Raw genomic sequence first — 17,869 nt, 5'->3', positions numbered from 1 at the left:
GCTGAGTCACTCACTCCTGCCCCACCTGCTCCCGCCAATCTCCAGGAAGGAGAAATGACATAGGAGAAGCAGAGAGGAGTGACCGCAAAAGCAGAGGGGTAGGAGGGCCGGCCCATGGCGGAGGCCTCGCTCCTGGAGCTGGGGGGAAATGCTGAAGCCACGCCTTGCCCTACTGTTCTGGAGCTGGAGGAGCTCCTGAGGGGAGGGAAGGCCTCTTGCAGCCGGGTGGACGAAGTTTGGCCCAACCTTTTCATAGGAGATGCGTGAGTGGTCACTGGCAGCAGGCGGTGGAGGTGGGGACAAGGAGTAGCAGTTCATAAGCTCTTTACCTGACATGGGGGGGTAGTTCTGTTCCCACCATCCCAAGGTGGGGGCTTTCCCGGGGACTCCCACCTGCTGGGCCACCAAGGGAAGCAGAGATACTGTCTACTGGCAAGGCGGGAGCTCCCCAGAGGTCCTGGAGCCTCTTGGCATATCCGGGACAATCACCTAGTCTAAAGGGTAGACACCTGGGGAAAAGAATTTGGAGTATGAGATGGGGTAGACAGAGATCGCTCTTTCTGGTCCCAGCCTCCCTCCTCTGGACACAGATCAGGTGGGAGACTGACTGAAGGTGAATCAGGGAGGGTGTCACCTCTAGACATCTACAGATTAGGGGCAGGTATAAGGTGGTAACCGAGAGGCCAGATGTGTATGTGTGTGGGAGGATGTGGGGCAAGAGGGAGAGGCAGACAGTTCTCAGGGCTGAAGTAATCCCTTCCTGCCCTGGCTAGGAGGAAGCAAAGGGGATCTACAGAGAACTTCCTGCACCACCAGTTCTCTTTTGAAAAAGCTCTGGGGGTGGGGCGTGAGCCGCAGACCCCAGCTTGGGCTTGCTGTGCTTCTGCTCCCTTTGGACATTAGGGTTTCACCTTTGGAAGCTGGGCCATGCAAAGCCTCCTTCCTGGACCCCACGGCTCAGCCAGCATCCAGCCCCTTTCCTCCTTCCTCCCAGGGCCACAGCAAATAACCGCTTTGAACTGTGGAAGTTGGGCATCACCCATGTGCTGAACGCCGCCTACGGGGGGCTCTACTGTCAGGGCAGCCCTGACTTCTACGGCAGCAGCGTGAGCTACCTGGGGGTGCCAGCCCACGACCTCCCTGATTTTGACATCAGCACCTACTTCTCCTCTGCAGCTGACTTCATCCACCGTGCCCTCAACACACCTGGTGGTAGGACGTGGGGTCTGACCCCACATCTCACCCTGATGGGGAGGCTCCACACTCCCTCACTTATCCCTGTGCGCCCAGCCCTGGTTTTACAGAGCCCTCCATCCACTGCTCCAGCAGTTTATCTAAGCCCAGCTTCATCGATGGGGAATTAAAGCCAAAACAGAAGGCACCCAGGAATTAGAAGGAGTCCTAGGGCTGGAGCTAGCTAGGTATCCTAAATAGCAGAGCAGTTCTTTCTCTGTAGCACTTAGCCTTAGGAAATCACCAGCTAATCCCTAGATATCTGCTACAGAGTACTTTCAAATGAACAAAGCAAAACAAATAGCTGGGTGTGGTAGTTTGTAATCTCACCCTGAGGAGGCTGAGACAGGAGGATCACAGATTCATGGCCAGCCTCAGCCACTTAGTGAGGCCCTCTGCAACTTAGTGAAACCTTATTTCAAAATAATAAAATAGAGGAGGAGGTATATCTCAGAGGTAGATAACCCTGGGTTCAATCCCCAGTACCAAAAACAACAAAAAACAAAACAAAAAAACCAAGTAACCAGGGCACAACAAAGGAGCCTGAAGAGGCTGTGGCCTGTTTTGTGTTCATCCTGTCAGCTGTGCCCCTTTCTATATTGTCCGAGCCAGTGACAGTGACCTTCTCTGGACTTGCGTTTCCTACCTGAGTGGTGGGAATGACAAGACTACAGCTCATATCACATCTTAGCATCCAAAGCACGTTGAGATTCTTTTGCTCTTTATCCGTTCATCCTTCAGCTATTCAGTGAGTATTTGCTATATGTCAGGCACTAAACTAAATTCTGGGCATGCAGACTTAAGGCAGAGTCCCTGCCCTCGTGGAACTTGCCCGTCAAAGTGAAGTGTTATGAGTGCTACTGATAGATACAGGAGGGAAAATGGGAAGAGCTAAGACAGCCAGGCCGGCCGCCCAGCCCAGGATCAGCGAGGCAGGGGCTCCCCGCTACAGCAGGACCCCCCTGGCCGCCCAGCCCAGGATCAGCGAGGCAGGGGCTCCCCGCTACAGCAGGACCCCCCCGGCCACATGTGCAGATGATGAGCCTTGCTGACCAAAGCAATGCCTGGAGTGGTGAGGAGAGCCTGTGGGAGGCAGCCATGCCCGAGCTGAAACTGATGAGTGAGTAGTAGTTAGTCAGACCAAGATGGGTGACTGTTGTCCCAGGAGTGGGAATCACACGTGCTCGGGGCCTGAGGGCAGAGACCAGAACAGCTTCAAGGAACTGAAAGTCACCCTGTGTTCCTGGAGAAGAGCTGGGGAGGGTCCCACGGAGATGCGCCTGCAGGGTGAGGAAGGGCCAGCCCCGGAGCCCTGCTACAGAGTCCTATATTCTATGTTAAGGATTTGGACTGCATCCCAAGGCTGGGCAAAAGAGGTGTTGCTCTGGCCATTTGGGTCTTCACCAGGATGTCTCCCTCAGCCAAGGTCCTGGTGCACTGTGTGGTGGGCGTGAGCCGCTCCGCCACACTGGTCCTGGCCTACCTCATGCTGCACCAGCAGCTGTCCCTGCGCCAGGCGGTGATCACCGTGAGGGAGCACCGATGGGTCTTCCCCAACCGCGGCTTCCTCCACCAGCTCTGCCAGCTGGACCAGAAGCTGCGGGGTGCAGGCCGGAGCTGAGGGGCCAGGTGAGGAGGGACAGGGGGCGAAGCCCTGAGAGGCTATAGTGAGATGTCAGGTAAGGCCTGGGCAGGGCACATGGGGTGGGGTGGCTGGGAATTTGGTAGAAGGGGGCCTGGCCCACGTACCAAGTGCAGGGCTTCCCTCGCCCATCCAAGGAAGGCCTCAGCAGATGGTAGGCAGTCCTCCTGTGGGACCCTCCCCCAGTCTCCCTTGGCTCACCCAGAGACGTTAGGCCCCAGAAAGAAGAAAACGACAAGGAAGGAAGGGGACAAGAGGCATTACATAGAAGAGGTACCCCTTCCTACTTGCCCTGAGCTGCTCGCCCCACCGGGGCCGAGAGCCTGTGGGAACTCATCAGATCCCACCAAGAGTGGGGCATGGTGGCACACGCTGCCATCCCAGTACTTGGGAGGCTGTGATGAGGTTCATGGAATAGCAGACAGCCTCTGCAATGTAGCAAGACCCTCAGCAACCTAGGGAGACCCTGTTTCAAAACAAAAAAAAGGACTGGGGGTATAGCTCAGAGGTAGAATGACTCTAGGTTCAGTCCTCAATACCAAAAACAAACAAAAAAAGCCCTCCAGGGCAGGTGCAAGCCAGGCTGGGTAGTCTCTCATCTCCATAGGACGTTCTGTAGGGTGAGAGCCAAGAGGGGCCATGTCCCCCATGGGAATGGCATATTCCCAGTCTTCTCTCTCTCCTCTAGACAGGACTCACAAACCTGGTAGAGCAGCACATCTCTGATCATGTCTGATTATCACACTTTCTCAACCTGGGCCTTCAAAACCCTGACCTGAGCCAGGTGTGGTGGCACACGCTTGTACTCCCAGCATTCAGGAGGCTGAGACAGGAGGACTGCGGTTCGCGGACAGCCTCAGCTACTTAGTGAGGCCCTCTGCAACTCAGACCCTGTTTCAAAATGAAGAATAAAAAATAGGGCTGGGTGTGTAGCTGGAAGGTACAATGCCCTGGGTCCCATCCCCAGTACCACACACACACACACACACACAGACCTGTGACCTCACTGTCACCACTGGGGCTGGGGCCCCTAAAGAGGAGGGTGGTGAGAGCCAAACCTACCTCATCTGTCCTTGCACCTGCACCCACTTGACCTTCCACAAAAGGCAAGGCAGAAGAAGGCTTAGCGGGCAGCTCTTGCTGTGCTAACAAGTCCCAGCCAGCTTTGGTTTTCCTGCCTGCAATACAAAGCTTACCTTTCCCCCAGAGCTAGTCCCTGCTCTCTGCCACAGGGCTTCACCGCTTCGCAGCCCTGGCACTGGACTGCTGGTGCTGCTGGTGACTCTGTCCCAGGGGCATGCCCAGAAGATGGCCAGAGCCCGGCATGGGAACCAGCCTTGAGCCTGCCACTCCATACACCCTCTCCGGTATTCACACTCATCTCAGCCGCTGCCTTCAGTCCCCACAGGTAGGAATGGGCTGTCCTCTGCCAGACTACAAGCTCCCTGGTGGGAGGCAGGGAGGAGGATTCTAAGTGTTCCTCATCTCCGTGGCCATGGCCACCTCCCCCAGCTCTCCCCAGCACTCAGGGAGCCCCAGCAAGGCCACGCCTACCTCCCTGGAATTCAGACTCCAGAGGTGCAGTTTATGGCTGAAGGGGCGTGTGTGTGTGTGTGTGTGTGTGTGTGTGTGTGTGTGTGTGTTCAATCAGGTACGCTGAGGGTCTCTGGATAACATGGCAGTTCCCAATAGGCCCAAATCCAAGGTCTCTAAATGACCACAGTCAGCCTCAGAGGGACCTTAAAGGCCATCTTGCTGACCTGAGCAGGGAGAGGATGGCAAAGGATGAGAGCAGCTAGTGGACCAATCTGGCCTAGACCTGTTCTGGGCCCCACTTACACTTTTGCCAGCCTGCACTGCCGCCTGAGTCTGCCCAATCTTGATCCTGGGTCCCATCTTCAGCAGCCCCCAGCTAAGGTACCCCTGTCGGCAATCCTACCAGCTCCTCTGTGCTTTTGCCTAGTCTCCTCTCTGTCCTCCTCCACAGATCCTTGGAGCTCCCACTTTCTGCCCCTACTCTACACTGGCCTTGAAGGCCAGGGCCACTTTCCTTCATTGTAGAGGATCAAGCCCACAGCCTCATACTGCTAGGCAGGTGCTGCATCACTGAGCTTTGACTGCTCAAAGGGAGCTGTTAAGATGGTTTATTTGCTTTTCCTCCTCTCTGCCCAGCTATCCCCATGTGTGCGCGCGCGCTGAAGCACCTCTAGTCCCAGCAGGACCCAGGCTAAAGCCCGTGCCTGGAGGAGGTGCCTGGCCAGACTTAGCACTGACCATGCCATGAGGCCAGTGGATGAATTGGGAGTGGCAGGGGGAGGCCAGAAATGGAGTGCAGACAGCATGCTTTATAATTAGACTCAAATTAAAAAATAGAAACAGCATCAAGTGTGCAGAGACAGGCAGCTAGAAGCCGGCAGCACAAACTGCCTGTCAGAGACCACCAGCCTGGGCCAGACGCTCCTGAAGGTGGGTGAGTGCCCCTAAGCCAGAGCCTGTCCATGCTGGGCAACGGGGGCCAGGGCCCTGTGTGTGTCAGGAGAGGCTGGGCTGAAGGACCAAGCTGGTCAGAGACAGAGGAACAGACAAAGCACAGGAGAGCCCGAAAGACCTGGGCTTGAATCCTGCCTCCCACACCTATTGGCTGTGTAACGTTGGGGATATTACTCTCTGAGCCTCCATTTTCTCACCTGTGAAAGGGGTGATAATATCATCTGCTTCATAAGGTCACTGTGAGGATTCCGTGAAAAAATTTAAGTTCTTAACCCTGTCTGGTATGTAGTACATCCTTCCTTAATAAGTGGTAAATGTAAGGCGGCGTGGTGGCACATGCTTGTAATCCCAGCATTTGGGAGGCTGAGACCGCAGGATCATGGTTCAAGGACAGCCTCAGCTACTTAGTGAGGCCCTTCACAACTCAGTGAGACCCTGTTTCAAAAATAACGAATGAAAAATAGGGCTGAGGGCGTAGGTCAGAGGTAGAATGCCCCTGGGTCCCTTCCCCAGTACCGCCAAAAAAAAAAAAAAAAAAAAAGTGGTAAATGTGTAATTATTCCTGGATGAAAAGAAAATAAAGACCAAACTTCACCATCCCATAAGGAAGTTGCCCTCTACCTAGGATATGGCTGAGACTTGGAAAGGTGAGATTAATTATAGTAATGATAATAATAGTAAAGTGCCCCATTTGTGGGGCATTTGCCATGAGCCTGACCCTGTGGGAGGTGCTTTGCATTTATGATTTCATGGGATTCTTGCAATAGCCCCATGGAAGATACTGGCTTAGAGAAACCACACAGATATGAGAGTTCTGCCCAGGTCAGTCCTCCGAGGCTGCACTCTAGGCACACAGCAGCCCCCCTTGCAGCGGCCTGCAGGCCTCCCTCCCAGAGGATTCCTCCTCAGTCTCCTCCCGGTCCTGCCCTGAGACCTCCAGCCCCACCCTGCCTGGGCCCCGCTGAAGGTGAGGAAGGCCAGAGCAGCGCTCCTGGAGCCTCACCCAAAGAGGCTGAGGAGAGAGCAGGGACTGTTGGCAGGGCCTCCGCAGTCCAGGGCTGGGGCAGCAGGAGCCAGGGCAGCTGAAGACACGACCCCCCCATCCTTAGGAAGCATGAAGGATGGGTCACTAGGTGAACAGCCGGGACTGCTGAACCTGACCCTGGCAACGTGGGCTGGCTCCCCCGGTGGGACAGAGTGGCTGGGCAGGGCTACACCTGGAGCGGCAGGAGTATGGCCCTGGGTGGAACCTGTCCAGCAGAGGTCCTAAGTCCACACACAGAAGAGCTCCATTCTCCAGACCCGAGCTAGAGTCTGCTAGGTGACCTGCCTAAGCTCTGCCCTCAGGCCCTGACCACTTCAGAGCCTCCAGGAGTTCACAGCCCCTGCTCCCTGACACCATTGGGTGCGTGGCGTGTGCTGACCACCAGGGGGCGGCCTTACCCCATGTCAAAGTATTCCATACCCCAGAGCAGTGCCTGCCTCCTTCCCAGAGCGTCAGTTGGTCCTGTCTGGGGCTGACCCAGACTAGTGTGGATGTTAGACTCCCCCAGAGTTTGCTCCCCAACACTGCCCTCTTTCCTGTAGTTATTTCAGATACAGACCTCTCTCTTTCTCAGGACAGAACCCCCCAAAATCCTGAGAAGTCCAAGATCAAAATCTTTAGCTTGAGAAAGAAAAAGTGTGGCCCAGACGCCAATGAAGACTTGCTTGGGGCCACAGAACCCTTTGTGGCCAATTCCGCAGAGAGGTCAATCTCTGTTCTCTCCCTTGGAAGTTCTTTTGCCACCATTTCTGGCAGCCTCCCCTCTTCAGGGGTTCTGGAGCCAAGAGCCTTGCCCCCCCAGACAGGTGGAGGAGAGGAGCCTGGAGCTATCTGCCCCACCCCCACAGCTCTGAGGCCAGCACCTGGAATTCTAGCCGCTTCACAGCGTCTGTGTTCTGGGCGGAACCTACCCCAACCCTGTTCCGCTCACATGCTGAGTCCTGCCCCTGAACCCCATTCCTGGTCCCAGACCATGCCCTAGGTAGGTGGCAGCCACCAGCCTGCCTGAGAGGTCGCAGCGGGAGATGAGGGGGAAAGCCGGGTCTTCACTTCCGCCCTGCCCACAAGCCACACACTGGATGATCCTGGCCAAGCCAGTGGCTTCCTGGGTGCCCGTTTCTCTCTCTGGTCCTGGCAACACTTACCACAGGGAAAAGGTGTTTCTCCCAGTTCGCACCTTCCCTAGGTACTGGTTGAGGGGATCAGGGACACTTGGCCAAGATAGGCCCTCCCTCCCAGCGCAGCACCAGGCCCAGGTCCTGGTGCCCCTGACATCCCAGCTCTGCAGGGTCCCGGACGCCCTGAGCCAGCTGCCTTCAGACACAGCCCACCCGAGCCGGGTGAGGCCTGCCGAGCTGCGCTGGCCTGAGTCGAGGGGGTAAGGAGGAAAGCCGCGGTCCAGAGCAGATGAGTAGCGCAGCAACACCAGGCTCCTCTCAGGAGAGGGCGGGTTGGGGACCACTCTCTGGAGACATCAGAGATGGCAACTGAAAGGCTCAGGGGTGGAACTGAAGGCGCACACATCTGCGTTGAAACCCCAGCCTTGCTACTACTCATCAGCCATAAGGCGTTGGGTGTCACTTAAAAAAACACTCTGAGCTTCAGTGACCTCTTATGTAAAACAGGACATACCGCAAGTGACATTAGACATGGAAGAGGGGCCAGCTCATTCAGTGTGGAATGCCAACAAATACCAGTTCACAGCCCCAGCTCTCAGACTGGAGGGGCTTTGATCTCGAGCACCTGCAAGTGGGAGGTGATGGAGGCGCAAGGAGCAGCCCTGGAAGTGGCAGGGGCGAGGGCTGGAGATGAGCCGCCCAGGTTGCGGGGCCTCCCTGGCTATCCTGAGAGCCACAGCTATTAGGGCTTTCCATCCTACAAAATCCCAGCTGCCTAGTTGCTTAAGAGATGAGATCTGGTTAGTATCACCTAGAGGGAACCCGAAGGCCCCAAGGCCAAAACTTCCAACACCCGTGGCCTCAGAAGAGGGCAGGAGAGAGCCCTGCGGGTGCCCCAGCAGTAAAAAGGCCTTGTTCTAAGTCCCAGCCCACCTGAGCCAGTTAATGACCTTACCCAAAGCAGCCGAGGCCTTCCCCAGCACCCATGCCAGGGGCACCTGGTGCCGCCCACAGGCCTCCCTCTCTGCTGAACCCCCCTGGCAGAGCCTGTCTCCAGACACTGGGGTGTGTACTCTGTTTCAGGATGGACTCGCTGCAGAAGCAGGACCTCCGGAGGCCCAAGATCCACGGGGCAGTCCGGACGTCTCCCTATCAGCCGCCCACACTGGCCTCACTGCAGCGCTTGCTGTGGGTCCGAAGGGCCGCCATATTGAAGCACATCAACGAGGTCTGGCCCAACCTCTTCTTGGGAGACGCGTGAGTGCGCCATGGGAAGGGGGGGCGGGAGGGCTGAGGTCCACGAGGGAGCAGGCAGAGCCTCTCCCGAGCCCTGCAGGAGCAGAGGTGGTGCCGCTGCCCCCACAGGAGGTGGGGCAGGAGGGCTGAGGTCCACGAGGGAGCAGGCAGGAGCCCCCCAGGGGAGGTGGCAGGAGGGCTGAGGTCCACGAGCAGGCAGGAGCCTCTCCCGAGCCCTGCAGGAGCCACCACCATCTCACCTGCCTCCTGCCATCTCACCACACTTTTCTTTCCTTTTATATTTTTTTCTTTTGCACTGGGAATTGAATCCTGGGGGGGTTCTTCTCTGAGCTATACCCCAGCCCCTCTTTTTTTTGTGTGTGGTACTAGGGTGAAACTCAGGGGCTTTCTACCTCTGGGCTACACTCCCAAACCTATTTTATATTTATCTGGAAACAGGGTCTCACTAAGTAGCTGAGGCTGGCTTCAAACCTGTGTGATCCTCCTGTCTCAGCTTCCCAAGCTCTGGGATTACAAGCGTGTGCCACCACACCTGGCTCTCATTTTTTATTTTGAAACAGGGTTTCACTAAGTTACAGAGGTGGGCCTGGAACCTGTGATCCTCCTATCTCAGTACCCCCTCCCAGATTATGCGCACATACCTCCATGCCCAGAATTATTGCTCTTAATTATGAGAATAAACACACATAAGAAAAGTACACAGAGAGCCGGGTGTGGTGGTGCACGGTTGTAATCCCAGCATTTGGGAGGCTGACACAGGAGGATCGTGTTTCATGGACAGCCTCAGCTACTTAGTGAGGCCCTCTGCAACTCAGTGAGACCTAAAGAATAAAAAATAGGGCTTGGGATGTAGCTTGGAGGTAGAATGCCCCTGGGTTCCATCTTCGCTACCGCAAAAAAAAAAAAAAAAAAGTAAGGTGGATGTGGTGGTGCACACTTGTAATCCTCGTACTTGGGAGGCTGAGCAGGAGGATCACAGATTCACAGCCAGCCTCGGGAATTTAGTGAGGCCCTCTGTAACTTAGAACGTTTCAAAATAAAAAAGAAAATAGAACTGAGGGTGTCACTTAGAGGTAAAATACTCTTGAGTTCAATCCTCAGTGCCAAAAAATTTTTAAAATGGGGCTGGGGATGTAACTCAGACGTAGAATGCCCCTGCGTTCCATCCCCAGTACAAAAAGAAAGAAAGAAAGAAAGAGAAAAAATAGAAAGAGAAAGAAAAAGAAAAAGAAAGAAAAGAAAGTACAGAAAGCATATGAACCCTATTTCTTGCCCCAGAATCTCCTACTGAATCCTTCTTCTTATAAAATATCTCTTTTCCAGTGGATAACAATGCTTTAAGTATCAGAGCATTGTTTCCTTATTTTTCTTTAAAGTTTTACTACCTATCTACCTAAATAACATAGGTCTACCTTTTAAAGTTACAGGAAGCTGTGTGGGGTGGCACACACCTGTAATCCCAGTACTTGGGAGGCTAAGACAGGAGGGTCACAGGTTCAAGGACAGCCTCAGCAACCTGAGAGACTCTGTTTCAAAATCAAAATAAGATACGGCTGAGGGAGTACCTTGGAGGTAGAATAACCCGGGTTCAATTCCCAGTACCACAAAAATTAATTAATTAATTAAAATTACATGAATATAATTTTGTGTATTTTGTGACCAGCACCACTTCCTTCAAATTGTGAGGCACCTATGTTATTAGATGGAGCTATAGTTCATTCATTTTTTTTTTACTAGTGTACAATATTTTATTGTATCATTATACCACAATCTGTACATTCTATTGTATACAGAATTTTCTACACTTTTTGGCTATTATATCCCTAATGATCCCAGGGATAGTTAGGTACATGTTTCCTAGCCAGGCATAGTGGCATGCACCTGCAATCCCAGTACATGGGAAGATGAGACAGAAGGATCACAAGTTTAATCCCAGCCTTAGCAACTTAATAAGATTTCAGCAACATAAAAAAATAAAAAGGGCTGGGAGTATAACTCAGCGGTAGACCACCCTGAGTTTACTCCCCAGTGCCATTAAAAAAAAAAAGTACATGTATCTTGGGAGAAAACATGAGTTTCTCTAGGTTGTATATGAGAGTAAAACTGAAGTATTTTATTAAATTTTAGAAAATATAGACAAAATATATAGAGCATTTAGATTTTTTTCCTTAATATTTAGAAAATATGCCTTTGGAATCAATATCTTGTTTTTTATCTCAGACAGATAAAATCCTTTCAGACTTAAAAATAATGTATGCACACATACATGCTTTTTTCTAGTTCTTTTTTATAAAAATTATTATCACTTTATAATACTGTTTTATGTCCTGCTTTATAAAGATAACTTTCTAAATGAAATCACACTGCATTTATTTTCATGGTACTGGAGATGGAACCCAGGGCCATTCTACCTCCAAGCTACACCCCCAACCCTATTTTTTATTCTTTATTTTGAAACTGGGTCTCACTGAGTTGCAAAGGGCCTCATTATGTAGCTGAGGCTGTCCTTAAACCATGATCCTCCTGTCTCAGCCTCCCAAATGCTGGGATTACAAGCATGCGCCACAACGCTCAGCTAATCACACTACATTTTTAAAATGTCCACAACATTCTGTCCTGTATACCCTATTTTCACAGGCTCTTGATAAAGCATAGGTGTCTTTACTTATATATCTGCATCTACCACATTTCAATGGCTGTATAATATTTCACTATTTAGATGGAGGGGATATGTTCTAAGCTCCTCAGTGGACAACTGAAACTGAAGATAATACAAACCCTATCTATATATACTGTGCTTTATTCTTATTCATACACAACTATGAAAGCTTAACTTATAAGTTAGGTACAATAAAAGAGAAAAATGTAACTAATAATAAAATAAAAGAGAACCACTGCTATGTTAACTAAAATAAGGGTTACTTGAACACAAGCACTGCAGTACCATGGCAGTCTAACAGCTGAAACAGCTACTAAGTGACTAAGGGGAGGGTAGTATATACAGTGTGGATACACTGGACAAAAGTATGATTCATGTCCTGGGCCAGACAGTGCAAGATTTCACACACTCACAGAACAGTACAAAATTTAAAATTTATGAATTATTTCTGGAATTGCCCATTTAATGTTTTGGGCCATGGTTGAATTGGGTAAATTAAACTGTGGAAAGAATAACCTTGGATAAGAAAGGGCTATCATACCATACTTAATTTAATATCCTATTATGGGATTCATGGGAGTATTTTTCCTCGTTTTTTATTATCTTAAATATCACTAGATTCAGTTTACAAATGTCTGAGCACGCTTTTTGTTCTCTTGTATTCTTTATTTTAAATTGACATTTTAGAACAGTAAATTGTCTTTCATAGCAGTGCTGCCTGGTCTGATGATACAATGCCCACTTCTGTATGTAAAGATTTAAAATAAATCAAAATGAACATTAAGGCATACAAATGGCTACTTTTAAGTCTTGTGAGCACATTTTAAATTCTTTCTTTTATTATGTTCCTGGAAGGAGAAGTGCTGGGGCCAAGTATATGTACACTTCTAAGGCTTTTGATGTGTGTAGCCAAACCAAACCATATTCCAGAAAAGTTGTCCTGAATGAAAAGGAGTCTAAAACTCCAACTAGAAGCTAGGCGTGGTGGCTCATGCTTGTAGTCTCAGTGCTTGGGAGGTGGAGACAGGAGGATCACAGGTTGGAGGACACCCTCAGCTACTTAGTGAGACCTTCTGCAACTTAGTGAGACTCTGTTTCAAAATAAAGACTAAAAAATAGGGCTAGGGGTGCCACTCAGGGTAGACTGTCCCTCAGTTCAATCCCTAGTACTGCAAAACAAAACAAAACAAAAACTCCAACTAGAAGAGTTCCTTTATCGGCGTAGTTCACTGGCTCTAATCTCTTTCCTTGGAGGTAACAGTGGTGTGAGGAGCAAGTTCTCTCCCAGCCAGAGCCAGCCAAGCAAGATCTATCCCCATCCTCCTGACCCCCATATCCCCCTCCAGGTATGCTGCCCGGGACAAGAGCCAGCTGCTCCAGCTGGGTATCACCCACGTTGTGAATGCTGCTGCAGGCAAGTTTCAAGTGGATACAGGTGCCAAGTTCTACCACGGAATGCCCTTGGAGTACTATGGCATCGAGGCCGATGACAATCCCTTCTTCGACCTCAGCATCTACTTTCTTCCTGTTGCTCAGTATATTCGAGCTGCCCTCAACAATCCTCGAGGTGAGCTGCTGGGGTGGGGGTTAGGGTGTGATCTCCAATAGCACGGATGGGTGGAAAGTCCAGAGCACAAACCTACCAGCAGCCCTACCCTCACCACTGAGTGAGCATTCCCTTCAGAGACACCCTGGAAACTAACAGACATGACTAAGACCCACCACGGTCAGGAGTGTGAGCACCTTCCTCAGTAGGAGGTGAGGCAGGGGACATAAGGTACGATGCCTGGGAAAGGCTCTGGAGCAGGCCTGCTAAGATGAGGGGAGGCAGGCATAACTGGATGGAGAGGAGATAGGAGGACATCCCATCATAGATGTAAATCCAGGGACCCCAGGAGTCCAGGGACCCCCGCCCCAACCTAGAGTTGCAGAGGGTGTCAGAGAAAGTACCCTGCACAGAAGGGATCCCAGCTGCACACTGTAGCACTGCCACTAGCCTGCTATGTGGTCTTGAGCCAGTCTCCTCCCCTCTCTGGGCCTCAGTTGCACCATCCAACAGTGAGGAGAATGTCAGTTCTCCAGGGTGTTGTGGCAGGTGGGTTGAAAGGATGGTCAGAGGGGTCTCTTCTTCCCAGGGTTGGGCAGCTGATGCTAGGCTGGGTCTCTCCGCAGGCCGCGTGCTAGTACACTGTGCCATGGGGGTAAGCCGATCTGCCACACTTGTCCTGGCCTTCCTCATGATCTGCGAGAACATGACGCTTGTAGAGGCCATCCAGAAGGTGCAGGCCCACCGAGATATCTGCCCCAACTCGGGCTTCCTCCGGCAACTCCAGGTTCTGGACAACCGGCTGGGGCGGGAGACGGGGCGGCTTTGAGCTGGTGAGCAGCCTGTAGCCCTGACCCTCCGTCCAGCACCACCCGGCCTGACCAGCATGGCCCTGCTGTTTCCAGAGACCCTGAGATGTTGACAGCAAGTGGGGGCTTAGCTGAGGCAGAGGCGGGAGAGCTGGGCGGTGACCTTTAGCATGTAGATTCCCCTGACCCAATTCAGAGATTCTTTATGCAAAAGAGAATTCAGTCTGTCTCTATAATAAAAGGTTCATCATAATAAAGACAAGAGACCTCCTGGTGGTTTGTAAGACAATGGCTTCCTCTCACAAGGGCCATGAAGGTCCAGATAGCTTGCCAGCTGTGACCCAAAGGCTTAATGAGGGAGGAAGGCAGGGGATCGGTGAGCGCTGCTGGCCCTGGGTGCGACAGAGAAGAGTCAGGTGCACGTACTCATGATGAGATGACTTCCTCTCAATCCTTGCCTAGGGTTCTGTTAAAGTTTTGTGTGTCACGTCCTCTCCACGCCCACCTTACCCAGAGCCAGCAGCCAGAACTTGCTGTCGGGTCTGGGGTGCGGCTCCTGGAGCCTTGGGTTCCAACCCCAGGACTCGAAAAACATTTTTTTTGTGTGTGCACAAATAGCATCTTTTGGAGCCAATTGATCTTTTTATTTGCACCCCACTTCTAAAAGGACAATTGTAGATTCTAATAAATAAAAGCATTAGAGGAACATGGGCAGAGAGGAGACAGAGCAGAAATCCTAGGCAAAGGATGGCTGTATGATGGAACAAAAACATTTAGCTCGGGTTTCTTCGTTCTCATCCTCTAATAATAAGGCAGTATGGAAAGCGTCTCTCTAGCATCCTTGCCCATATCTGTACATCGAGAGGTCTTATGGAGATGACCTAGCTGGCTCCCTCTTCCTCTCCGGCTGCTCCCGTTGGCCCTTGCTTCCTCGGGCTGACCCTTGAAGGCTTCTCAGGGTTCTGCCCTCTCCTCTTGTTTCTGTCTTGCTCTCTTGGGGCTCCTCTGCTCCCACAGCCTTGGTGAGTACCTTGAGACTAATGATCCTACACATATATGGCCTGATTCGCTTTCCTGGGCTCAAAACCTCTGCATCCCAATGGCCACCTTGCCTCCAACTCAGCTGAACTTTTCCTCATGCTGCACCCAGACCCCCTCCTCTTCCTAGTTTCCTGTTTCAGAGAAGGGTTCCCCAGCGGTGTTCCCAAGCCAGTGGCAGTCATCCTGGACTCCTGACTACTTCCAAGATTTCCCACTTAGCTTCTTCTTCCATACGAATGCTCAAGTACAAGCTCTTTCTTCTGGATTCTGGCAACACCCTGTTAATGGTCTCTGTGGCTCCAGCCTTGCCCCTCCAAGGAGACATCTTCCTAGAATAAAGACCTGACCATGCCACCCTTCTACTAAAACCCTCAAAGTTACTAACACTTTGACGAAGTACAAAGGTGCTTCGTTACCATCTCACATCTCCAACCATATTCTAATTCCATTCCTGTACATACTCTGCAACCAAAAATCAGTAAATCCGCGTGCACTTCCCAGAATGCAACTCACTCTCTTACCTCTGTGCTTATTGCTCTTTGGCATCTTTGATTTCCTCTCACTCCCCAGCAAGGCCCTCCAGGGCCAGCCCTGGCCTCCCCTGGAGGCTAACGGGGCTTTTGCCCTTTTCTGCCATCTGCTCAATTCCTGGAAGGGAAGCGCTTTTCTCTTGAACAAATCTGGAAAAGGTATCTTCCCTGAGCACACCAAACTTCCAAGCAGAAGCATCAGGGAAACCAGCTTAGAGAAGGAGAATGTGTCCCTTCGTCCCATGCAGACAGAGCCCCAAGTCAGGGTGCCCAGCTCAAGGAGCTGATTACTGCCCGGATTTTAGCTGCCCGCCGCTGCTGCCACCGCCGCCTCCTCCTCCTCCTCCTCCTCCTCCTCCTCCTCCTCCTCCTCTCCTTCCTCCTCCTCCTCCTTCTTCTCCTCCTCCTCCTCCTTCTCCTCCTCCTCCTCCTTCTCCTCCTCCTCCTTCTCCTTCTCCTCCTCCTCCTCCTCCTTCTTCTCCTCCTCCTCCTTCTTCTCCTCCTCCTCCTCCTCCTTCTCCTCCTCCTCCTTCTTCTCCTCTTCCTTCTCCTTCTTCTCCTTCTCCTCCTCCTCCTCCTCCTCCTTCTCCTTCTCCTCCTCCTCCTCCTCCTCCTCCTCCTCCTCCTCCTCCTCCTCCTCCTCGTAGTAGTAGTACTGATTGAACCTGAGGCATTCTACTTCTGAGCTACACCCCTATCCCTTTTAATTTTTTATTTGAAACAGGGTCTTCCTAAGTTGCTGAGGCTGGCCTCAAATCTGTGATCCTTTTATATCAGCTTCCCAAGTACTGGGATTACAGGCCAGGCCTAGTGGGTTTTAATGTCTATGTACCTCTTTTCAATTCATAATCACATGAATGTGTGCCAAATGTATACGTAGGGAAAAATTCATATTCTCATTTTATAGATTAATAAACTGAGTCTCAGAGGAGTGAGATAGGATTGGATGCATCCTCCTGGATCCAGGATCTCTGGGCTTTGGCTCTAGGGCAGGTGCCACCCACCCAGATCCTTGTGGCATTGGCTCCCGGTCCCAGCAAGCTGCTGGCAGCCACAGGGGCTCTCCGGGCCTTTCCCTGAAGGTGCTTCTGCATCTGGCTTAGTCACTGGCCCAGCCAACCAGACAGGGCTCCTGCCCACTCTAAGGGTGGAAAGCTGTTCTCTGAGCATCCTTGGGTTGGGGGCCTATAATTCTCAAGAGCAGACAAAGCCAGTCTCAGCTTGGCAGCCCACCCAGCCCAGTCTCTCAGATCCCGCCACCTGACCACTCAGTCCTTGTTGCTATTTCTTGCTCATGCACCGTCAGCAGGACCCAAAATAGTGGCTCCAGAAGCCAGTCTCTAAATCACTATCCTGGTCTGTGTGCACGGGCAGGCTGGCCCTGCTGGCTTGGAGGGGGCTAGAGGTGGGAACAGAGCCTCACCCTGGGCCGAGGCCTGGCTCCCAGCAGATTACCTCGGAGCTCAGCATACTGGGCTCAGAACTTGGGACTGCTGGGGCAGAAGGGGGAAAGCCAGGAGGAGGCAGCGGCGGGAAGGCCAAATGTTCCCCAAGGCCCAGAGTGAACAGAAGCTGGCTCAGGCAGCGCCTCCCCGTGCAGGCCTTTCTGCCTGCCACACTCACTGGGCAAGTCTGTGACCATGGCCATTCGCCCTCTTCTCTAGAACAAACGTGTAAAGCAGGAGTGGCGCATACAGCCTGACCTTGGAGCCAGACACCCCAGGTCCCAGCCTACCTCTGCCCCGTAGCACATGTGTGGCCTCCGCTCTCCTCTCCACACTTGGGCTCTCCAGCCACCGCATGAGAGCAACACCAGCCACCACAGGGGAGTGTAGTGATGTTTGAGTGGGGCGTAGAGAAAGTGCTGTGATAGTGACAGCTAGAGGCTGGGCATGTAGCCCACCCTAGGTTCAATTCCCAGCACAGAAAACAGAGAGGGGCGGGGGGGCAGGCAGTGTTCTTAGTATAGTGAGTAAATGACTACAAATTTTCTAGCCTACATGCATCATGGTATCCTGGACTGAATCCTGGAACAGAAAAAAAAAAAAAAAAAAAAAAAGGAATAAGTGGAAAACTTGCTGAAAGCAGAATAAAGTATGTACTTTAGTTTTTTGGTTTTTTTTTCTTGTCTTTTTTATATGGTACTAGGGATAGAACCCAGGGGCCTTCTACCTTCAGGCTACACTCCCAGGCCTATTTTTTATATTTTTATTTGGAAACAGGGTCTCACTAAGTTGCTGAGAGCCTCACTAAGTAGCTGAGGCTGGCTTCGAACCTGTGTGAACCTCCTGTCTCAGCCTCCCAAGTACTGGGATTATAAGCGTGCGCCACCAGGCCCAGCTTGCTTTAGTTTATATGGTTATACCAGTCTTAATTTATTTGATAAATTTAGCAGTTACAGAAGAAGCTAACATCAGGGGGAGCTGGGTGATGGGTATACAAGAAATGTCTCTGTTATCTTTATACATCTGCTATTAATCTAGAGTTGTGTGTGTGTGT

The 17,869-nt window shown here is 51.7% G+C and overlaps 1 protein-coding gene across 3 annotated transcripts; it reads left to right on the top strand.

Moving 5' to 3' along the window:
* Positions 1–114: 114 nt before the first annotated feature.
* DUSP13A (dual specificity phosphatase 13A) lies at positions 115–13,819 on the top strand (the record flags this gene model as incomplete). Of its 3 annotated transcripts, none has more annotated exons than XM_080694477.1 (4): positions 115–263; positions 8,612–8,785; positions 12,791–13,011; positions 13,617–13,819. In XM_080694477.1, 4 exons carry the CDS (start codon positions 115–117, stop codon positions 13,817–13,819), a joined length of 747 nt encoding a protein of 248 aa, XP_080550603.1. The 3 variants fall into 3 exon arrangements, with proteins under 3 accessions (XP_080550603.1, XP_080550604.1, XP_080550602.1); XM_080694476.1 differs by lacking the exon at positions 115–263 and adding an exon at positions 7,436–7,788; XM_080694478.1 differs by lacking the exons at positions 8,612–8,785; positions 12,791–13,011; positions 13,617–13,819 and adding exons at positions 995–1,212; positions 2,655–2,854.
* Positions 13,820–17,869: the final 4,050 nt, after the last annotated feature.

Source organism: Muscardinus avellanarius (genome assembly GCF_963383645.1).
Source record: "Muscardinus avellanarius genome assembly, chromosome: 4".
NCBI classification, from domain to species: Eukaryota; Metazoa; Chordata; class Mammalia; order Rodentia; family Gliridae; genus Muscardinus; species Muscardinus avellanarius.
The sequence above is the reverse complement of the archived record's forward strand: the minus strand, read 5'-3'. Positions and strand labels throughout refer to the sequence as shown.